This window comes from Aethina tumida, chromosome 1 (genome assembly GCF_024364675.1).
Source record: "Aethina tumida isolate Nest 87 chromosome 1, icAetTumi1.1, whole genome shotgun sequence".
In the NCBI taxonomy this organism is placed as follows: Eukaryota; Metazoa; Arthropoda; class Insecta; order Coleoptera; family Nitidulidae; genus Aethina; species Aethina tumida.
Window position 1 is genome coordinate 61,830,280 of NC_065435.1, and position 18,688 is coordinate 61,848,967.

General features: G+C 29.5%; 1 protein-coding gene across 1 annotated transcript; it reads right to left on the reverse strand.

Moving 5' to 3' along the window:
* Positions 1-62: 62 nt before the first annotated feature.
* LOC109598094 (integrator complex subunit 8) lies at positions 63-6,177 on the reverse strand. Its single transcript, XM_020013931.2, has 11 exons — positions 5,861-6,177; positions 5,614-5,808; positions 5,322-5,538; positions 4,712-5,156; positions 3,590-3,820; positions 3,290-3,533; positions 2,437-2,619; positions 2,143-2,364; positions 1,472-1,958; positions 1,301-1,419; positions 63-1,225 (listed from the first exon to the last, which is right to left on the reverse strand). Exons 1-11 carry the CDS (start codon positions 5,976-5,978, stop codon positions 774-776), a joined length of 2,913 nt encoding a protein of 970 aa, XP_019869490.2. The 5' UTR covers positions 5,979-6,177; the 3' UTR covers positions 63-773.
* Positions 6,178-18,688: the final 12,511 nt, after the last annotated feature.

Here is an 18,688-nt window from a genome sequence, read left to right on the forward strand (position 1 = left end):
TTATGTTTTCATGACGAATGAAGTCATTGCAATTCGATTTTAAATCATTAAAACTCTTAAAATATATTTTCTTTTGTAATTTTTTAAAACTAAGAGCGCCATTTACAGGACAACACAAAACTTTGTTTTTTTTCAGTAATGTTTATTCATAATTATACTAAACACTTCGAGCAATGACATGATCAAAATTTCCGAGTTTTACATAATACCTCGAATTACAATTTTCTAACAAAAATATGTTACTTTAATAAATGTGTATATTAACTAAAAATATAAAACAATAATATTTATGTTACATACTATTGACAATATTTAAATTTCATGAATCTTAATTCAATAATAGTCCATCCATCAATATTTATATACATCTTATCAATAAATTTTGCATTATCATAATTTCGAATTCAATTCTATATACTATATAAAAAGAATGCGTTATATACAATCAGTGGTATTTAAATAACAATTATAAGTTTTCTTTTATATATATATATAACAGCACCAATAAAGTGCAATATGTCTCATATACATAATTTCGTTTCAGTTAAGACATAAAATTTACAACTTATCATATTATTGAATATTCAGGATATAATATTAGCAAATCATATACAATTGATACTTAATAAATAAAATTGTTATAATAACACAATATTTTTGTAAATAAAATTGAAAAATAGAGCAATATATATAAAAAAATCGATGCGTATTTAAATTGATTGTTTTCTGTAATAAACTGTGTAAATGTTAAAAGTATATAAATGATAAGTGTCTTAGAACACATACTGTTTACAAAGTGCCCTTAAAAATATACTTTTTCTTAAATTACTTGCTTCCCGTTGTATTTCTTCATTATTATTAGAGCTCAACTCCAACAGTCCAATTACTTGAACTGCACATTTCCGTCTTTGGAATTCTCCTTTTTTGTGGTGTATGTGAATGAGAAATTCCAATATATTCGTGTCCCAGAAACAGTGGTAATACGCATCCACAGCATCGTTACAAATTTTTTGATCACCCAATATTCTAAAAGCCAAAAGGTAATCGGGTTTATCGAAAAATTGACAAAGAACTGCCGCTTGGGTATGACATCCGAGTGCAGTGCAGCATTTTATCATTCTTCTAAAGACATGATCGTCGTTTCTCACAGGAATGTTGAAGTAATCGTTACAAATCAACAAACATTTGAGGTAGTAGCTCATTGAAATATTATAATGATTGTTGGCTGCAATAGAAACACATTTTATAGACAAATATAGATCGGATATAGTTATTTTAATAAAAAAATTAAAAAACTTACCAAAATTTATATCTCCCATTAGTCTTAGCCATGAGGCGTTTAATGGATACAATTCCAAAGCTCCAGTAACAATATCAGATAATACATCATTCACAGCTGTGGTATTGAATGATTTTGCACTACAAATAAAACAGAACATAATCTGCAATTTCTTATTTAATTTATACTTACTTTGAAATTACATCAGGCCATTGATTAATATATTCCACTTGTAGTTCCAATGTAGATTCGTCCCTTAATATATTTAGTAGTTTAGTTAAAAGAGAAATAACAACCGTTAATGTTACCGAGTCTCTAAGTTTGCTAAATATGGACATTATGTTTACTTTTAATGCGGTCAAATGAGACTCATGAAAATTGTTAGTCGTGTTGTTACGTTTAGATTGGAATGGTTGATTGGCAAATATTGGCACAACCAAATCCCATAAATTTTTCGAAAAATTCTTATTGCCTTTGTGCTTCACCATTTCTTGACACGCCAGAGCCAAGGCAGATGTTATTTCGAAAGTAGTCCACCGTTTGTCGTAATTAACAAGATAATCCCAACGTCCCAAGTTCATCAAACATATGACACACTGTTCTTTTATCTCAATCCTCGGCAATATTGATTCGTTGTTCTGCAAACACGCCTCGCAGGCATTCGCCAGAGCATTTTTATCTATAAAAAACAAAATTTACTACTATAATTGCTTACTACAATTAAGAATAACAATTAATGGTTTGTATTAAATTTACTACTTTGGAGTACAGCTGATTTTGATCATAGGATAATTCTTTAAAACATTTTTAATAGCTTTGTGCTTTCATTCGTTTTGTCATTCTAAATAGTATTTTGAACTTACCAATAGTTTGGCGCGGCCACTCATCCATATACTGCATAATCTGTATGAGTAAAATTTCCCAGTTAACGAGTTTATAGAGCTTCGAACCAATTTCATTGCCAGCATGCAACGTCAGTTCCTTTTCTAATATGATTAACAACTCCAACGCAGAGTTCCAATTTTTACTTAGCATCTGTTCTCTAGACTTGGCCAAGAGAATAAATGCGAAGTCCTGTAGGAACCCTTCACATAAAATAATTAATTTAAATGTTAATTGACTTTAAACTGTTAATATTTATCTCCCATTGTACATACCTCTCATTAGAGACTTAATAACACTTGTCAAAGGAATTGGCAATTCCCACTGAGGATTAATTCTCCACACAAGAACTCCTAAGTTTAATTTTGCAATTTTAACCAGTAGTTCCCTTACTTCTTTATGATCATATGTTGAAATCAATTGTTGTTCATGGTGTCTTAAATCTACTTTGGTCCTTTCTACAAATATACTTGGGTATAAGAACACCTGCTTAAATGGGAAGAAACTGATGTAATGGAGGTTCTTAATGTGGGACATAACTTTATCAGCCGTTTTTTCTGAAAACGGTTGAAAGATTAGTTTTTGGCAAATACATATATGACCCCAAGAAACCTTTGTAAAATGTGATTATTATATTTCATATGACAGACAATACATGACCAAGTTATGCTATACATATGTATATAATTGTCCTGTTTGAGGTTTCTTTATTTCATTCATCTTTATTATAACTATGAATATACAAAAATGATTTTTCTAATATGATAAGTGTTTAAAATTGGCACATTTAACATTTGAGTGCAACATCTGATGTATTTATATTTATATATATAAAATGTCTTATGTTTACGAAACTAAAATATTTGTTAGCTTCTGACTGAAACTAGATAATAACAGTATCTTGGATTATGGTGCTTTTACTGGGTTTTGCCTATTTGAAAAGGCATGAATATTGTAGAGAACTGACATATTTATTTTTTTTTTAATTGTGTACATATTATTATACATTCTAATATTAAGATATCAATAAAATATAATTATTAATTTTAAAATTTTGACACCTAATACAGGGATTCTTATCATCGAAGAAAAAGAATATGAAAATAAGGTAAATTATTTCATACTTACTTCGTTTGTTGCTGAATTCAAACCTGATAATCCGACTACTGTTCAAAGATTGCGGAATTTTTACTCGAACTTCAGTGCTCTTAATATACTGGAGATCACCTTTATCAAAGATTTTGCCAATTTCACATGACTGTAACATTGGCAACAACTCAGGTACTTCATTCTTTAATATCAGTTCCATAAGATACTTCTTTATTAAGTATTTATCTCCTGGACTGAACTGTCTCCATGTTGTTAAAAGAGTCTAAGAAAAATAATCAAATTGCTGTTCAAATAGTCATATAATTATATAGTACGTACTTTAATAACAGCCTCCACTTCTTTAAAGGTGCTGACTGAATAATGGTAAAGAGGTTTTCTATCCAACCAACATCTCACAACATTTAACGATCTAATTTTGATCATTAAATCACGCTCAACTGTGAATACTCCGCTAGACATCGCACCTTGAATATCCAATTCCACATTTATTCTACGTGATAAAGGTATCTCTTTTAAAATATTGTCCTGTTGTAAAATTGTGGTAATACCCTAGAATGAAAAAATACCAAATGGTAACACATAAAGAACATATTACGTATTTTTTACAACAACACAATATTTCTCTACAGAAACTCTGTAAAGCCTACAATAATGATCCAATGGACCAGATAACATCTTTTTTATTATATATTTTTTTTTGTAGTATCTTTAACATATTTATGTAAACTTTATACAATAATTTTAAATAGACAATATAGAGTAATAATATAGTATTACCATGACAATAATAAAATTATAAAAATATCTTTATGTTACAAATAGAATTGAAACCTTCGATACTGTATAGCCAAACAAAAATTCTCTTCAACTGATCTACAAACAATAAAATTAGTTTTGTGAGGACATTCACACAGTATTCTAGTACATGACAAACTAAATTTAACTTTATAACATACAGATGAATACAAAAAGGAAACTTATAACCTGAAGCACCAACAACCAACAATTTACTATTCCCATAACAACAATAAACTACTCATGATCTAGTAGCCATAGATAATGCTAGGTTTATATTCAACATAACAAAATTTACCGTGACGTTGGTATTAGTGATGTATGGTTTCAAATCTTGAAATTATGGAAAACCCTATAAGTAATGGCGTCGGTTATACGAAAAAGTACCCGAAATTAATACTTGTATATACGTTCAAAGTAAGTAATATTTATTATTAAGTATCTATGAATTGTGCAGAAATGTTTATCAAAGTTGAATAATATTGGATTGAAGAATTTCCAATAATAATAATTATACAAAGATTTACAAAACCAAATTAGACATTTAGAGTTTAGCAATAAATAAATAATAAAAAAGATTTGTACGTTGCTTCGTTTCAATTCAAACACTATTTTTAGAAATAAATATATAAATACAAAACTTACCTTATATTGGTTCACAATTGACGAATTTAATTGTTCCAACAAATTTCCTTTGGATCCCTCAATAAAACAATTACAAGCTTTCACATAAACAGTTAGCGTTTCTTCATCCAAATCTAAGAATCCATTTATATTTTCTACAGAATTATAGTACTTCAAGCATTGTGCAAATTTTTCTTTGGCTAAAACATAGTCTTCCCGATAAAAATAAAATGTTGCCAAATCATAATTAATTTGAGCAAAAAGTTCTTCTTTGGATATGTCCACTACTTTGGTCCAGTCACATTCACATTTGTCATTGGTTTCAGTTGGTAATTGAAAGCAATCAAAAGTGAGCATTCCTGGAATTTCAGTCCAACTAAGGCAGTCATTTAGAAACAAAAGGGTTTTATCTATATTTTCTTGTGAGCAGAATATTGTTTCTTCCAAAGTCGACATTTCATTTAATCTGTTTCAGAAAAATATGAGTTAATAATTATAATTAAACATCTAAATTACTGTAAATTAATTAAAGATATAATATTAGGTTAATACAAAACTATAATATTTTTAACATTATCTAAAAAGACCACCACCAAAATATATGCATGCTTAGACTTCTTTAAAAACTTACCCAAATCGAAGTTGCCAATTGGGTGTTATTCTGTGAATTGTGGTATTGAGAAGCCACCTATGATAAATTATGAGGGCGAATAAAAATGGCTTATTTGATAGTTTATCAGAATCAAATTCTATATTTGGTAATTCAACATTAACATTTTCATTTGTAAAAAATATTAAGTCTTGTAACAAATTAATTTGAGTCTTAAATGGCAATGACCGCAGTTGCACTAAAATTTCATGTGGCCAATAAAATAATTTAATATGTATTTTATTTATATATATATATATTTATTTATATTCACCTAAGTTAAATTTTAGATAAGCAATTATTTTTAAGGCTAATACTTTAAGGGCTAAATTCTTAGCTGATGATTTGGATTTTATTTCATCAACTGGATCAATTCGAATGGTTTCCAAGTTTTCATTTTCAGGTTTGTTTCGAATCGTTTCTGATATAACATCATAAAATTTTGTTATTAATTCCACAGCAGTTGGTTCTAAAATAAATAATTTTATTATCCATGAAAACATTTTGTTAAATTTTTTTACCTGAATTTTCCTTTTGTAAATGTTTAATTAGTAAATCTTTATCTAATAAAAATTCAAACCAAAGAACAGTTTCGGGTGCAATTGGTATAGTTCCGGGCCTGAGCAGGTCTACCTCCATTTTTCGTTAGCTAGTATTCATTATTTACTGATAATTTATAATGTTTAAAAATAGCGGTCAACAAATCGGCCTACTATGTCTTATTAGGAATTGTAGACAACTACGCTGGTAAATATTTTGAGGTTATGTTGCGTTTGGCATTTATTATTCATTGATTACTTTTCCACAAAACACATTCACAAAAGACCTAACACCTTGGAACTACCAGCCACACTTTACAGAGTACCTTAAACTGTGAATAATATGGAGATGGGGCGCTGTTGCCATGCATTACACGGCGTTGCCATCTTTCCCTTTTATGAGTACGAAATATTAAACTTATATTTAATACACGATATAAGTAATAAAAGGATGACGTGTGTTATCAACTTATATTTTAGTGTTTTGGTTTTATACTGTTCTGTGGCGATAATTCATTGTGTTAAAATGTTGTTCCAGCAAAACTTTTTCGAGGATTAATCACTTAGCATTAAGAAACTTAACAAAGTGGCCCAAGAGAAAATAAAGATGGATTAGTTACTGGAAAAAATTACGTTCAAAATATTCTGTTAAAAAGTAACAATGTTAATTATACTAAAAACATAAAACAATTGAGAACTTAATAGACAATATAAAAAAAACATAGACAGGAACATGGATAGGAACTAATTGAGGGAATGGAACATAATTTTTAATTAATTAATTAATTAGAAATACATTTATTATTATATTCATTGTCAACTTAACAAACAGTTTTTTAAATGTTTGTCTAAAAATTACACGAAGAAAGGTTTTTTATTAAAAGATTTATTAATAAAATAATACTTTCATAACAGTATAATATGTATTAATCATTTTTATTATTTATTTTATCCTCGTATATAAAACGTATTTATCAATTCTTTTGCCGCGTTACATTAACTTTTTGTATTCTATCTTTTAGAATTTTTTAATTAAATGCAAACCTAAAGAAATAAAATAAATTTATTTATTAAAAATATACATGACTTAAATTTAACATAAATTAACAATCTTCATTTTTTATCGTATTTATACATGTACAGTTTAGTACATTGCATGTCTTCCATGGGCATCGGTGACCGCTCATACGTTCTATGAGGTTATTCAATTCTTCTTGGGGTATATTAGCGTAATTGTAGTTAGGAACTCTCGAAGGGTTTTAGGGCGGGGTTGATGGTTCGAAAACCGCCGTTTTAGCCCATGCATGCTTGATAGGATTTAGGTCATGTGACCTCGGATGAAGTTAGGTGCTGAGAGATGCGAACGAGCATTATCGACAACAAAAAAGTTCTCTCTGAAAGCTGTTTGAAAACTTGGTAGTAAACCATTAACAGTGTGCCTTGCGTGACATACAGTAGTTGTTATATTATAACAACGTTTTAAAATTTAAATACAACTCTTTTATTTAATGTGAACTGCTAAAATAACATTAAATTACATTGTTTTATATAATATAAAAACTACTATGTTCTATAAATTACATTACATAAATTTTTCTGAATTGGGCTGGACATGAATATAGCAACTTTGAAAGGGATTTTTAATGATTAACAATATTTTCATTTAACATTATCGCACTTTTCTTATAGGTCTGAAAACAAACGAACCCCCATCTACCAACCATCTTCCCACAGTTCTTGAACTAAATTCAGCAACTCCCATTTCCTCTAGATTCATTTTAATATTAGTAGTAACTACCACTTGATCAATTTCTTTATTTTTTTTTTTAATAATTCGGGAAACGATTAACTTATTTAGCCGTCTCTTCTTTTTCATCTCGCTCTTGGTAACGTTGAATTATAATTTTTCTTACAATTTCATTTCGATCAATAATTAAATAATTATAATAAGGTAGTAAATAATCGATTTAAATTCACAGAGAGCGATGAAAGACCATAAAGTAAAAAGTTGCTATAATTTTGTCCATTGAAAAATAAAAAAGCAGGCAATTTTTTAAAGAACAAAATTAGATTGGCCGGTTGCATAGTAGACACAATAATGAAAATAACAGAAAAAACAATAAACAAAACAACAAACATTATAGATACTGATATCCAATTCAAGTAGTAAAGATCATAGTTTTAATATATTTTAATAAATTGCTATAATTATGGTCACAATTCTAGACGGCCGTTATAACAAATTTACCCTCATATCATAATGGAACTTCATTGAAATGAGAAACATGCTTAAAAGCTTTGATGATTTCGTAAAAGAACTCGTCTGGACCAGTCGCGAACTCGACGATCACCATTGTACAATGGTGATCGTCGAGTACAGTCTAATTTTACTTTCATCTGTGAAAAGTACATATTTTCATTCTTCCATCCGGTGAATATGAGTCCTTGCCCATTTCAATCGGTGTTGCCTATAGTCGTGAGTCAAATGCAAGCGTCGCAATGGTCTTCGTGAACGAAAACTTGCATTTGTCAAGCGTCTGCTTGCTGTAACCGGAGTGATACGAGCACCTGTAGAGTTTTCTAGTTTCTCACCTAGTTAGGAAGAGGACGCTGCAGGGTCCGTACTTGTTCTCAATCGCAAATATCGATCTTTCTGAAACAAAGACAATGGAACAAAATCGAGTACACAAGTGAGAATAACACTTTGTCCAACATTGAGTCTACCACTGATTTTGATCTGATTTACCCCAGATTCCAACATTCTAATTGGTTTACCCCTCTCGTCTAGAGTTAATTTATGTTTAAGGATAATTATCCGAACAAATCTCAACTAGTTTCTCTACAATTTGTTGGCAAATTTTTAAAAAATGTAATAATTTTTGTTGTGACCTTTTTTTTATCTCTCTTAGAAAAAATACTGCTAAAATATTAAATATCGAAATAATATAAAGTTATCTTATTTCTAATGGCATAATTATTTTTTTAAAATGTCATCAGAATCAAAAATTTATAAATAATAAACAGTTTATAAAATGTTTTGGAACAAATTGGAATTTTCAAATAATACTTAAATTATGTCGCATTTCTTATTAAATAAATTATTATAAAAAATGCTTTTTAAATTAAAATCTTGTTTAAATTACATTATAAAATATAAAATTAATAGATAACGATGGTTATTTGGTTAAAGATCGTAAATAAGAATTTTTACTAAATTCAGTAAACTCTAATTTGCAAATTTAATGCTAATTTTAACGTAAGCGATTATATGTTACTGGCAAATAATCGTAAGCGTATTAGAATCATGTCTGTTGCGAAATGGAGTGTGTCGTTGTTTATGATAATATTTTACTCCCACATTAACCGAAACCTTATTTTCTGTTTAACCCAACAAGTGAAAAATCATATGTTTGTTTTTTCTTTGTATAATTAAATAAGGCAAAAACTGCTATAAAAATATAAAATATTGTTCTAGCGACATGTTATAACGATGTTTAGGTAAAAATTACCATAAAATCTAAATCTAACGTATTATAAATCACAAGATATATATGCCTGTTTTGAGAAAAAAACAATATATATAAGTATTTATGGATTTGTTTCTTTTAACCAAATAAACAGTGAAGTAAAATGTCAACGCGAGTTAAATGTATTAGTGTTTATATTAGTGTTTATGTTAGATATAGTTTTGTATATAGTTAGTTATCTTATCTCTTCGTGGTTTAGGCATGGGAATGTTTTCGCCCACTTATTAAGAGTATCCCTTAATGGGGTTAACGTAAACATTCCCTATTTTAAATAGGCCCATCCAAGGGGATGGATGGCAGTCTAGCAGAAATTATTGTACATAAAGCATCTATATTGAACAGTGTAAATTGTAGAAAATAAAGTTTTATCTAAACTGTTAGATATACTTATTTAACTGGCGCAGTCGTACGGTTCACTTCAGTGAAACTATCACGTCGATTTCAATCGTTTGGAAGTGAAAGAACCACATTCCGAAGAAGCATCCATTAAGGAAAATCTAAGGAACAAATACTACAATTAAACACAATCAGCCGAGGACCATCCATCGAGGAAATCCAGAGCAACACATAGATGCAACACAACAAGAAGAATCTACGAGAATCCAACTGAGTTAAGTCCATCGTGGAGAAACCAGTAAGAAGAGATTCAGGAAATCAAACAAGTGGAACTCCCAACTAGTTACGTCCATCGCGGAGAAACCAGAAGGAAACCACAAATTAAACCATCCCACACGCTGAACTACGTCCATCGAGGAGAAGTCCACGCAACGGGGATAAAATTATAAATTTTATGTAAGTAACTCATGTTTTCCCATTAACATTTTAAAGAATTGAAATTGAAGCAATTCAGAATTAGAGTACTAAAAACTGCTAGAACTCGATATTAATTTCAAAATTAAATTTATTAACTAGTAAAAACAAACAAGTAAATCAAAATGGCTCAAATTACAATTAAAGACATGATGGATACCATTCCTACCTTTGATGGTGATTCGTCCAAACTTCGATTTTTTATTGGGAGACTGGAAAAAGTAGTTAACAAATTTTATGATATTAAGGACCCCGAAAGTTTAATAAACGACTACATCACCGCTTCTATTACTAATAAACTACGAGGCCCAGCCCTCGCAGTTATTGAAAACTCAAACGCAACTTCGATTACACAAATTAGAACGGAATTGATTAGACACTTTGGTGATATTAGAAATGAGCATAGTTTGTTGTACGATCTTCACCAGTTACGGCAAAGCCGCAGCGAAACCGCTTCGGATTATTACAATAAAATTTACGAATTATGCAATATTTTTAATAATTATGTAACCCTAAATGAACCGAATCCAGAAATGCGACACATGAAATTAGAACATTTTAACCAAAGCGCCCTAACGGTATTCCAAGCAAATGTAAAACCAACTATATTAGCCTCAATGTTAAGGGTAAAAAGTCCAAGAAATATGTTAGAAGCTCTTGAATTCGTAAAAAGCGAAGAAAAATTCAATTACTATGCTTCTCAAGTTCAAACAAATTATAATAGACCACCCAATCAAAATTTTTCCCAAGGTTCCCAAAACCAAAGAAATTATAATAGACCACTCAATCAAAATTTTTCCCAAGGTTCCCAAAATCGCCAGCATGGTCAAGGCGTCCCCAACAGACAACAAAACTTTCCCCGTAACCCTGTAAATTTTCGAACTAAACAAAACAGAACCCAACACCCTACACCAATGAGTGGTGTATCCCACGTTAGAGCCAAAACAATCAATTCTCGTCAAAATCAGTCACCTAAATTTCAGTTTGAAGAGCTCTATAACTTAGAAAACAATAATCCAGTCGACACTAAAACCAATCAAAACGAGACTACTTACGAATTTAACGAAGAGAGTCCTTATTATGAAAATTTTCGGGACGACCAATATTCAAAACCGACAAAGTAATTGAATTCCACACAAATCCCAACGGAAAAAAACTTCCTTACATCCAAATAAAAAACCCTCAATTAAAATTACTTATCGACACAGGCTCTACAAAATCTTTTCTTAATCCTTTAATCGCTCATAAACATTACCCTCACAAAATAATCAAAGAACCATTTATTGTTACAACAGCATTTGCATCATCCAAACACGACGAGGTCATGCAAATAAAGGCATTTCCAGAATTTAATAGTAATGAGGTGATAACATTTCATTTATTTAAATTTCACGAAATTTTTGACGGTCTAATAGGAGTAGATAATATGCATATCCTACAAATAAAACTAGATATTCATAATAACATTCTAAGCACCCCAAATTCAAATAATAAAATTCTCTATCTACAGACTAGTAATAACATATTAATTCAAAAACTTATTCCCGGTAACACCACAATAACATTACAAGTGCCTACAACAATCTCCGAAGGTAATATATTAATTCCAAAACAAACAATTCAAAATTGCAAAATTCCTGAAATATTAACGACAGCTAAAAATGGTAAAGCACTTATAGAAATTTCAAATGTATCAGATGACGAAATTAATTTTTCCTTACTTTACCCGCTAAAAGCCTACAAAGCAGACAATAATTTCGAGCTGTATAATTTTCATATAACAGCAAAAGAAACTAAATTAAGAAATATTGCCGAAGTTATTAGGACTGATCATCTAAATTCAGAAGAAAAAAAAGAAATTATCAAACTATGCAGAAAATATAAAGACGTCTTCTTTAAACCAGATGATAGTCTAACCTTCAGCAATCAAATTACACATAGGATTCGTACTACAGACGAAATACCTGTTTTTACTAAAACATACAGATATCCCTTCGTACATCGCGAGGAGGTAAAGAATCAAATTAACAATATGTTAGAACAGGGCATAATCCGTCCTAGCCACTCTCCTTGGTCCGCCCCTATTTGGGTAGTACCTAAAAAATCAGACGCTTCCGGAAAGAAAAAATGGCGAATAGTTGTGAATTATCGCAAATTAAATGAAAAAACAATAGACGATAAATATCCAATACCAAACATAACTGATGTCCTGGACAAACTAGGACGTTGTAATTATTTCTCCACTCTAGATTTAGCCAGCGGTTTCCATCAAATCGAAATGCACCCTGACGATGTACAAAAAACGGCTTTTAATGCCGAAAACGGCCATTACGAATACGTCCGCATGCCTTTCGGTCTAAAGAACGCCCCGGCGACTTTCCAACGAGTTATGGACAATATCCTGAGAGAATTGATTGGAAAAATCTGTCTTGTGTACCTAGACGATATTATCGTTTTCTCAAACTCCCTTCAAGAACACATTAACAATCTTGAACTCGTGTTCGGTAAGCTACGCAAGGCACACTTTCAAATTCAACTAGACAAATGCGAATTCTTAAAAAAAGAAACATCATTCTTAGGGCATATAATTACAAAAGAAGGTATTAAACCAAATCCAGACAAAATAATCGCAATAAAAAAATTTCCAATTCCCAAAACTAGTAAAGAAATAAAAAGCTTCCTTGGACTTTTAGGTTACTACAGGCGCTTCATTCCCAACTTCGCACATTTGACCAAACCAATGACCAAACTATTAAAGAAAAATGCAAAAATCACTTTAACACCGGAATACATAAATTGTTTTAATAATTGTAAAGAACTGTTAATGAACGACCCAATTCTTCAATATCCAGATTTCACAAAAACCTTCAATTTGACAACAGACGCGAGCAATTTCGCAATAGGCGCCGTTCTGTCACAAGGAGAGCCTGGCAAAGATAAACCCATTGCATATGCGTCCAGAACCCTTAACGAAGCTGAATGTAATTATAGCTCCATTGAGCGCGAATTGTTGGCAATAGTTTGGGCAACAAAGTACTTCCGCCCTTACCTGTATGGTCAAAAATTTAAAATTTTTTCGGATCATAAACCATTACATTGGTTATTTTCAGTCAAAGATCCTAATTCACGACTCACCCGTTGGCGTCTTAAATTGGATGAATATAATTACGAAATTATATACAAAAAAGGTTCATCGAACACTAATGCTGATGCACTCTCCAGAATAAAAATAACCGAATGTAATATGCACAATAACGAACTTGATCCAATGGCAGAACTAGAATCTATTCTGGCAAATGCCCCCGAAATGTCAGATGTCGAAGACCTAGACGAAATCCTAGAAACACTAGAAAATGCTCAACCAAAAGACAATTTAGAAATTAACGATAATGCAACCGTCCACACGAGCTTAGAGAATCCTATTTTAAATATCCCAATTTCAGAAAAGCCCTTAAATATGTTCAAAGATCAAATTATTATCAACGTAGTGTTACAAAACCCAAAGAAACCTGTCTTGAAAAAACTATTTGACAACAAAAATCGAACAACCATCGAAGTTACAAAAATAAATTTTGAGCAAGATATAATAAAAATATTTAAAGAATTTACGACCAGTAACAAAACCTTTGCAATTTTAATAAATCAAAAAGAGTACTTCAATCTATTAAATTGTACACTACAATCTAACTTCAGAAATTCTGCTCTTAAGTTAGTCATTTGTAACGAAATCTTACAAGACGTCGAAGATGATCATGAACAAACACACATTATTCAAAAATACCACGAAGGTAAAACAAACCATCGGGGTATCAATGAAACAACAATGCAACTGCGAAACCGGTATTATTGGCCTAATATGACTAATACAATTTCAATGTACATAAACAACTGTCAAATTTGTCAAACATTAAAATACGACCGAAACCCCCCTAAACAAATCCTCAATGTTTCACCTACGCCGTCTCACCCATTCGAAATTGTACATATCGATATATTTTCAGCAAACACACAAAAATTTTTGACGATAGTAGACTCATTTTCAAAATATGCTCAAGCATACCCGGTAACTTCCCCAAACGGAATAAATATAATTAAAGCCCTTATTATTTTCATGAGCCATCATAATTCACCATCAATTATTATCTGCGATAATGGCACAGAATTTAAAAATACAGTTTTCAAAGAATTTACGGATCTTCATCAAATTAAAATACATTTCACAACCCCACACACACACACCTCAAATGGTCCTATCGAACGATTACACTCTAGTCTAATTGAACACCTACGAATATTAAAAACAAAAGAAAAAGACCAAAGCATCATAGACCTAATGCCATTAGCCATACTAGGTTATAATAACAGCATCCATTCAGCAACAAAACACAAACCGAGCGATCTAATTAACGGCCACCTTAAAACGAACTCACCTTTCGACATTGACATTAACAAAAAAATGATGAATAATTATATTCTCAAACATAAAGAATTAACTCAAGAAATATATAAAAACATCAAAGAAAAATTAATTACCGATAAAACAAAGAACATTACCAATATTAATAAAAATAGACACGAACCACTGGAGTATACACCTGGTACAATAGTCTATCACAAAACTGACCACAGGAACAAGCTTGCCAACAAGTTCAAACCCTATGTAGTAAATAAAAATTTAACACAAAAAATACAAACAGTCAATACAAATTATAACAAAAACAACCTAAGAAGACCACTGTCTAACCGATACCATTCTAATGCAAATCTCAAATATACCGAATAATTTAAAAATACTCTTCCCAGACTACCTAAAATTCATGTTAATCGAACAGTTAAAATATATATATATAAAAAAAAAACAAACACATAAATATTACAGTATAATACAGTATTTATTATATTCCTAGTAGATTTATACTACTCTAATTCAAGAATTGTATTCCCTGTTCCTTCGACCAATACATGAGTTCTAGGCAACGCATAACAGTATAATTGTAATGTATTATGTATTATTAGTATATTATTGTATAGGTATTATTATGTATGTATTGTTGTAAATATTATTATGTACGGCCCTTAAAAAAAAAAAAATATATATATATATTTATATATATATGTATGTATGTATATATGTTTAAATAAGATAATAATAATATTTTTTTTTCTTTCCTTCTAAGGCCCTCTCTAAGAAGGGAGGAGTTAAATGTATTAGTGTTTATATTAGTGTTTATGTTAGATATAGTTTTGTATATAGTTAGTTATCTTATCTCTTCGTGGTTTAGGCATGGGAATGTTTTCGCCCACTTATTAAGAGTATCCCTTAATGGGGTTAACGTAAACATTCCCTATTTTAAATAGGCCCATCCAAGGGGATGGATGGCAGTCTAGCAGAAATTATTGTACATAAAGCATCTATATTGAACAGTGTAAATTGTAGAAAATAAAGTTTTATCTAAACTGTTAGATATACTTATTTAACTCGCGTTAGTTTAAAGCTTGTATAATTTAATGGTCACTGAAATTTTCAATTATTTCAGACATTATATTTCAACACTTACTTGATCAGAATTTCATATATATATATATATATATATATATATATATATATATATATATATATATATATATATATATAAAGGAACATTATATTTCATAGCTTTATGACGTGGAAGATAAATTGATTGGTTTTATGTATGACGTATTTATTTTATGGTTTCCGGTAAGAGAATATCGACATGTAAACAAAAATTAAATTATAAAAATGTCCACGTCACTTATTAGAAAAAAAAAAATAAATGTCGTTTACATATAACCATTCGAAGATTTATTTATTATAGTGTATGTTATTAGTAACTTAAAAATGTTACATATGTTTGTTAATTAAAGAACTAAATTACATCATCACCATTATTTTTGATGATTCAATTTTGGTCTGAAATTTTTGTCACACACACATATAACATATATTATGTAAATGAAAATCTTTTATTGTTTTATACCTGTGACATTATAATTTTCGATTGTAATTTCATAATAATTTCGTGACGCGTTCAACTTCTAATTAATAACTTGTTCCGTCAGGAACAACCGAAACAAAATTTTTATATATACATATGTAAAAAACTTGTTTGAGAAAAAGAAGCTATTAATAAACTCGAAATATTTTTAAATAAAAGTTGTATTACTTAGTCATCAATGACTATAGCTAATCAAGGCAAATTATTTATCATTGTTTTATTGATTCTAAGTAAAATTACCAAAAGACCTATTTATAAGACTATAATGATGAGAACACTGTGAAAATTTCAGGACGGAGACAAGAATATCTGAAATGGAGAACTCGGAAATGAGTGATCAGTCAACAACGTGTAATAAAATTAAACGACGTTTCTTATATTTTTTTGAAAAATAAATTAGCTGTAGAAACCAACGAAAAATTATTTATCAATCTATTCTTTTTTCGATTACGCTTCATCATTTTGATAATAAATATCTTTGGCTAATTGTTTGTCCACAATTTATAAACAATAAAACTGGTTTATGAAGTAATCAGCTTAATGTTTCTGATCAGGTTTTTAATATAATAGTAATTATTGGTGGTTTCGTTTGGATGTAATTTATGTATTAATATTACAGTAAATTTTAAGAAAATTACATAATAAATTTGTCAATTTACGTATTAAATTATATTAGAATCTTAAAATAAGACCTGTATATTTGAAATAACTTAAATTTTTATATTTTTATGAAAATTATAAAAGTTTTTAGAGATTATTTTCATAAAATTAATACTTTCAAATAATATTTTTATATTTCTATAATAAGATTTATATTTGAAATTATTTCATTTTTCTTATTGAGCTTCTTAAAGTTTATTACGTGAATTTTAAAATAAGATTCAAGTTTCCATTCTATACTTTTAAAGAAAAATATTTTTAAAACATATTTTTTAAAGTTAATATTTTTAAGTAATAATTTTACACCTTTCATGGATTAATACGAAAATTTTAAAATGACATGTATATTTAAAATGCCTTAATATGAAATTTAATTTTATAAAAAACACATTTTTATAAAAGTAATATTTGTGAATAATATTTTTTATATATTCCAAATATTAATACGATTAATTTTCATAATTAAACAATATTTATATAAAATTAGTATTTTTATTTAATATATTTTTATTTTCCAATAGTTAATACAAGAATTTTAAAATAAAATTAGTATTTGATACAATTTATGTTTTTTATTAATTTTATTTAAGAAATCTTTAATACCGCATTTTATAATTTGTAATTTTAATTAACGTTGTTATGAGAATACCGCCGAAATTTCAAAAAACATGAAAGGTAAAAGAAACAAATAAAGAAAATTATTGTTTTGGATATAGTCAAAAATTCTAAATATAGATGTACAGATGTATAGGGTTGCTCAATTAAAAATGTACCAATCTTTTTTATTAAATACAAAAATACGTCATGTGTGTTTGTCATGGGGACAATTTTTTATGCAAAAAGCATAACAAAACCTTCAATCCTCTGAGAGAGGGTATCATTTCTCATATTTTTTTCAAATGGGAATGAGGGTCAAATGATACCTCATTAAAAAGGACTTTTAATTTACTATACGTCGCTGCTTAGTTTTTCTAAATTATAGAGCTTTGAACTAACAACACGTCTGTTGAAAAATTCGAAAATCGATTTAAATTTACTTAAAAAAAATTTGAATGCTCAAACTGTTGTCCGACGACGTGCACATCTTCAAACCTTTGTCGTGCATTATGGACATTTACGGTGTTATTTCGTGACAATTAATTGCCAATGATTCCTCCTCGCAGCTCATTCATCAAGGTATCAGATGGAGTCCTGTAAACTTTATTTGGGTAACAGAGGGGGTCAGTCAATTGCACCCATTGACCCTATCCAGCGTCCTGGAAACGTTTAAATTTTAATAAATAATTACGCACATTTTGTCAGTAATGCGGAGAAGCTCCGCCTTATTGGAAAACCAGTTCATGTTCATTGTATGCAGGGTGGTTCTCTATGATATGATATTAGAGCTGGGTCGATGGCATTTTGTAATAAATCCAGGTACGCCGGTTAAGTTTCCTGGAAGGGAAAAGGGACACAAAGGCACACCAGCGGATACAACTTCTGTGGCTTTTGTGTGTCTCATGAAATATGCTTGAAATGACCGGTAACCAAAATTGTCGGAATTTAATGAATCGCCACAATTTTGGCCATTTGTCCGAAGAAAACACGATTTTTTGTTACGCTTTAAATGGATTAATTACCTTGTACAGATATCCATTTAAAAGAACGTAACTTTTATTCATCAACCTAATTTGTATTCCTCAGTTTTGTTTATTATTATTTTTACTTTTATTAGAGGCTTTTAAAATTATAACACATAATTACATGAAGATACAGTTCATTTTTCAGGAATCTAATGAGAATGAAAATATTTGTAA